Source organism: Euleptes europaea, chromosome 5 (assembly GCF_029931775.1).
Source record: "Euleptes europaea isolate rEulEur1 chromosome 5, rEulEur1.hap1, whole genome shotgun sequence".
In the NCBI taxonomy this organism is placed as follows: domain Eukaryota; kingdom Metazoa; phylum Chordata; class Lepidosauria; order Squamata; family Sphaerodactylidae; genus Euleptes; species Euleptes europaea.
Genome location: NC_079316.1, coordinates 51344857 through 51350961, shown reverse-complemented (window position 1 = coordinate 51350961; position 6105 = coordinate 51344857). Strand labels below are relative to the sequence as shown.

General features: G+C 45.5%; 1 protein-coding gene across 1 annotated transcript; it reads left to right on the top strand.

Annotated features, from left to right (window-relative positions):
• Window positions 1-2403: 2403 nt before the first annotated feature.
• On the top strand, window positions 2404-5037 carry DUSP28 (dual specificity phosphatase 28). The gene is made up of 2 exons (XM_056849603.1): window positions 2404-2751; window positions 4912-5037. Exons 1-2 carry the CDS (start codon window positions 2404-2406, stop codon window positions 5035-5037), a joined length of 474 nt encoding a protein of 157 aa, XP_056705581.1.
• Window positions 5038-6105: the final 1068 nt, after the last annotated feature.

The window sequence follows — 6105 nt, the reverse complement described above, 5'->3', positions numbered from 1 at the left end:
GAGACTAGAACTTTCCCCCTTCTGCGCTAATGTTTTAGCTACAGGGAGAAGAAATGTTAGCTTTATGCCATATAGTTTGGAATGCTACAGACCACTCTAGCACCTGATCTGGCCTTAGAAAGATATAAAATGTGCAGACTGCAGTTATATAACTTTTCCTCAGCTGGCAAGAGTTGCCTATCAGCCTGAGCTTAGCACTATTGCAGTGACCATGATGTCACATGGATATGATTGGTACCTCTAAGCTCTTGTTCAGAATGTCTGTTTGCCCATCTGCTACTTTTGCTGGCTGGCTCATAGTTTCCGTGTATTCGTGTCAGCTTATTTGTGTCTTCTACTTCGTTATAAAATGGTACCATGAACAGCTGGATAGTGAGTTGCCTGCAGAAAAAATCTATCTCAGACTCACACGATGTATAACAAGAGGCAAGAAGGTTTTCTAGATAGCTAAGCATCCCTAACAAATCCTAAGATGAAAAACAGGGCTTTTCTTACATGTTATGTCTGTGACCACAATGGGTAATGACTTCAGGTTTTCCAATATATGACCGAAAAATGAAGTTCACATTCAAATGCTTACAGCAGATGCACTAATATTCCCTTTCCTCCACTCAGGGATGGGATCTGGATGTCAAAAATATGGGTCCATATTTCTTTACAGTGTTGCTGATGATATACCTCTAGCTACATAGTGGCCCCTTCTGCTGCTGCTTCAAGCCAATGTCATTTCTTTTAATCCTCTTTAAACTTTTGTAGATAGTATTATTGTAGTGCCTCTGAAAGGATTCACAATAAGACTGTCATTGCTTGTCTTGTTAAGCCTGGGCTGGACTGCAAATCCTTCAAAAGTTGAAGCTTCTGATAGACTAAAACCAAAGATAGCAATACAACAAAAAAATGCTGTCAGCTGAGTTTGAATATCAGCAAAGAGAAAAAATGGTATTCCCAGACAATTAGGGTTTTGTGAGTTAACAAGAATACCGTGAATTATGGGTAAACATTTTTCAATGGCTTAGGAACTTTGTTCTGTATCAGAAGATAGGCTATTGAGATTGTCCAGAGCTTTGAGGTCAATGTCCAGATGACACCCAACTGTATATCTTATTATCCAAGCCGATGCAGCTGTCTAATCTCTGAACCAGCGCTTTGAGTCAATGGTCAAACAGCTAAGCTAAAAAGGCTGAAGCTGAATCCAGACAAGACACTGGTGATGCTGGTTTGGAAGGCTTATGTTTTAAAGGGGTTGAATCCACTTGTAGTAGATGGCATGAGGTTGGCATTCGCAGAGCAGGTTAAGAGCTGTGGGGTGCTCATGGACCAATCCTTGCTGTTTGACTCAGCTGACAAGGTTGCCAGGCAGTGACTGGCAACTGGTAGGAGGGTTGTGGACAGGAATATGGGGAGGGGCACAATGCTGGCTGCATCACATCATTTCTGGCAAAAAAATGACATGGGCAGCTCTAAGAATTGCTGGAAGCTCTATGGTAAAACCAAAGTAGTCAGAGGGACCAGAAGGACAGTTTGGCCTGGGCTTCAAACTCAAAGAGGGCCTCAAATTAAGATATTGATTCTGGTGGCTTTCTCACTTGGCACAAAATTCAGAAATGCCTTAGCCAGTCATTTTGCCAAACCTAAAATCATACGTGGATGTAACTGTGTTAGCTATAGCCCCCCCTTTTTTTCTTAAAACTAATACCTTTCCCTAAAGGTCCCCTGTGCAAGCATCAGGTCATTCCTGACCCATGGGGTGATGTCACATCCCGACATTTCCAAGGCAGACTTTGTTTTACAGAGTGGTTTGCCAGTGCCTTCCCCAGTCATCTTCCCTTTACCCCCAGCAAGCTGGGTACTCATTTCACCGACCTCGGAAGGATGGAAGGCTGAGTCAACCTTGAGCCGGCTACCTGACAACCAACTTCCGTCAAGATCAAACTCAGGTCGTGAACAGAGCTTTGGACTGCAGTACTGCAGCTTACCCCTCTGCGCCACAGGGCTCCTTTCCCTACTTTATTGAAATTGGGGGGTTCCCCCCTCCCATCACTGGGTTTTTCTGCCCCTGCTTTGTTCATCACCCCTGTAACAAGTTTTCCAAGCAGCTGGCAGATTTTCTAAAAGTATTTTGCAAGGTGTTTTTTTTTTAAAGGATGAGGGAGTTTCGCACACCAGTTGTTGCCCTGTTCCAGTGTGCAGGCTCAGCCAAGTGAGCAGAGCTGCTGTTTTCACAGAAGGGGCTGGGACAGTCTGGAAACACAATCCTCCAAGGCGAATAAATATAGCCCAGCCACAGATGGCGATCCGACGCCTCCGCAAGCGGCCTCCTCAAGGGCCAAGCCAGCCAGCCTGCCGGCTTTGCTCGAGGTCTCCATCTTCAGCAGGTCCTTCTGCTGCCGCCGCAGCCGTCCAATGTCGAGCCTTTGCAAAGTCACGGACTCTTTGTTCATTAGCAATTCCCGGTCAGCCTGCGCGGAGGAGCTCCTCACCGGGGAGGGAGTGACGTTCTGCATCAATGTCTCCCGGCAGCAGCCCTTCCCGACGCTCCGGCGGCTGCAGACGCTGCGGGTGCCGGTCTTCGACGAGCCCGGCGAGGACCTCTACAAGTACTTCGAGCGCTGCAGCGCGGCCATCCAGAGCGCGGCCCAGGGCGGCGGGAAATGCCTGGTGTACTGCAAGAACGGCCGCAGCCGCTCCGCCGCCATCTGCACGGCTTACCTGATGAAGCACCGCAAGCTCAGCCTCAAGGAGGCCTTTGAGGTGCTGGGAGCAAATCCGGGGGTCTAGACGGGGAGGGGCCGTGGCTCAGTGGTAGAGCATCTGCTTGGCATGCTAGAAGGTCCCAGGTTCCGTCCCCGGCATCCCCACTCAAAGGGACCAGGCAAGCAGGTGATGTGAAACCTCAGCCTGACACCCTGGAGAGCCGCTGCCGGTCTGAGTAGACAATACTGACTTTGATGGACCGAGGGTCTGATTCAGTGTAAGGCAGCTTCAGGTGTTCGTTTGGGGAGGGGCTGTGGCTCAGTGGTAGAGCATGTGCTTGGCATGCAGAAGGTCCCAGGTTCAATCCCCGGCATCCCCGGTTAAAGGGACTAGGCAGGTAGGTGATGGGAAAGACCTCTGCCGGAGAACTGCTGCCAGCCTGAGTAGACAGTACTGCCTTTGATGGATCAAGGGTCTGCTTCAGTAGAAGGCAGCTTCAGGTGTTCATTTGGGGAGGGGCTGTGGCTCAGTGGCAGAGCATCTGCTTGGCATGCAGAAGGTCCCAGGTTCAATCCCCGGCATCCCCAGTTAAAGGGACTAGGCAGGTAGGTGATGGGAAAGACCTCTGCCGGAGACCCCGAAGAACTGCTGCCCGTCTGAGTAGACAATACTGACTTTGATGGACCAAGGGTCTGATTCAGTAGAAGGCAGCTTCATGTGTGCATGCGTTAGTTCTGTTGTTTCGAGAAGTAAGGCCAGAGAACATTTCAGCGTAGACATCAGGGGAGCTCTGGATGCAAAAGGTCTTTCTCAGTATCTCCCGAGTTGCGTGCGTGCATTTTAAAGAATTATAAAGACAGTGAGGCTGCAACCCCATGGTCCCTTTCCTGGGAGTAAGCCCCATGGAATAACCAGAGGCTGAGTCGTTCTGAGCAAACTGGTTTAGAGGCAGTGTTGCTGTGGTGGTTAAGAGTGTGGGACTAGGATCTAGGACACCCAGGTTCAAATCCCCACTCGGCCATGGAAGCTTGCTGGGTGACCTTGGGCCAGTCACCCACTTTCAGCCCATCCTATCTCACAGAGTTGTTGCGAGGATAAAATAGAGGAGAGGAGAAGGCACAAATAAATAAACTAGGATTGCTCCCACACCGTGCAGTCCTAACAGTGCTTTCTTGGGAGTAAGCACTATTGAGTACAATGGGAATTACCTTTAACGAGACCTGCTTATGATTGCTCCCATAATTATCCAGACCCATTACCTGATTTACCTTACCTAATTGGAGCTCCTTCTTTCTAGTGATGGAATTCACAGGGAGTTAGCGCATGGATGGCAAGTATGCTTGAAGGTAGCGGATCCTGAAATGAAAACCTTCTGTAAATTGAAATTAGGCAGCTTGGTACAGGTGTTTTGATGCTTGTTCCATGTGCTTCATCACTGGCAAAGTATAGAATCTAACTCACCTAGAGCAATCCTAAACAGAGTTACCCTCTTCTCTATCCATTGAAGTCACTGGGCTTAGAAGGGTGTAAACCTGTTTAGGATTGCATTGTTAATCTACTGGAAAGGAGGAGAGGGCTCCTTTTCCTTATGAGTGACATAGAAGAGAGAATCCCTATACCTGCATGTACCTGAATGCTGGCACAAATTCACCAATAAGTCTTAATCAAGATACTGTTTTCTTAGCTGCAAAATTGAGTTGGGGGGGGGATAGCAAAATTAACCTACCTTATAGGGCTATGGTAAGGATTCCTGAAATAATGTATGTGAAGCTATGGAGCACCTGAGCCTCACTGCAGGAATGCTAAGTAGTAGAATTAGTAAAGGTTTAAAAACTGTTACCCTTCTGCATCCAGTCACCATAAACATGCTGTCCATGAAACCCAATTGTCTTCTCAAAATAAATTAACTAGTATTCCATGTTCCCTCTTTGGGCAAATCTTTTAGTAATTTTTGTTCCATGCGATTTCACACATCTAGCTGTTTTCCTTTTATAATATGTATTCACATTTAATGCTATGTACCAGCTTTCAATGTAGAAACAAACAGGAGCCTGGTGGCACTTTAAAGACCAACATTTTATTCCAACATCAGCTTTCGTAGACTAGAGCCCACTTGTGAGATGCAAGCTACAAAGACAGTAGGAAGAGAGGATGTAAACTGACAGACCCATGACAGCCTTCTGTATGACGCCGTGTGTTTTTTCCCCTCTCTTATAGACCGTGAAGGCTGCCAGGCCAGTAGCACAGCCCAATGCAGGATTTTGGTCTCAGTTACAAAAATACGAAGAACATTTACATATGCAGGATCAGGTGGCTCCTTCTCAAAAAGAAACTTTAGAATAAATATTGGTTTGATATCTAGGGGAGCTTTCCTTAAAATGGTATGTGCTCCAAAAGAGCCTGGAAAAGACTGTGAAAACCAGCAGTATGCCATACCATTTGCCTCATCCAGGAAACGTTCTTCAGATCTGCACAAGTTACCCTGCTGCTGAAAAACTTTTGTTTTTAGGAAAAAATATGAAGTTACAAGGAAAATGTTTCAGATTTGAGACAAAGCAATCATACTATTTTCCTTGAACAACGTGAAAACAGTCTGTGGACAGCAGGTCTATCCTTGGGGGCAGATGTGACAGTGGGAGCTTTAATCTATTGTGGAAGAGAAGGCTGAAACTTGTTAAATACCCGCTTGAATGAAACACTGCTATGTATGTTTTATTTCACTGACAATTATTATACAGTCTGAATATGTTATAAACATGTTTAGGTATTGTCATGACAATCAGTCTATATGTATCTGCTCTCAGATGAATCATGTAATATAACACCATGTTCTAAAGATCTAGACAATGAAGAGCTGCAGAATACAGAACATCTTAAGATGGTGTGAAAACTGTATTTGCTGGAATATAAAAGGAAGAGTTAATATTGTCTAAAACAATAATATATTATGTAGCTGTTTACATCTGTATTTACAATGGCCAAGAAGCAATAAACTCATGAAAAGACTGTCCCTCTGGCTGCATTGCTTTTCTCTGGACCCAGATGGTTATGTTTCACGTGGATTTGGGAGGCTTGCCCTCCTTTTAGCACCCACACCTTTTGCAAGTCTCTTTTCATTCTGGATGGTGATCTTATGAAGTCTTCCCCTGCTGGCAAGTTTTCTGCTTCAAATTCTCTGCTCCCCAGTTGTTTCCATATGTAAAATTACTGTCCCAGAGCTGCTTTTCATTGGAGAAAAAACAGATAGTAGGGCTTCCTTCCATAAATTTTTGTGCAACATATAATTTATCCCCAAGAACCTGGAAATACAGGCCTGGATATTTAATAGTGAAAAGATGAATGTGGGTAAGAAAGTATTGCGATGAAGCTGTAAAATTCCAGTCTCACTGTATATATTTATTTATGTATATG

Coding starts and splice junctions, on each gene's coding strand:
- DUSP28 (XM_056849603.1), top strand. CDS start 2,404: ATGTCGAGCCTTTGCAAAGTCACGGACTCTTTGTTCATTAGCAATTCC. Junction 2,752..4,911: donor GCCTCAAGGAGGCCTTTGAG/GTGCTGGGAGCA, acceptor CCTCTCTTATAG/ACCGTGAAGGCTGCCAGGCC.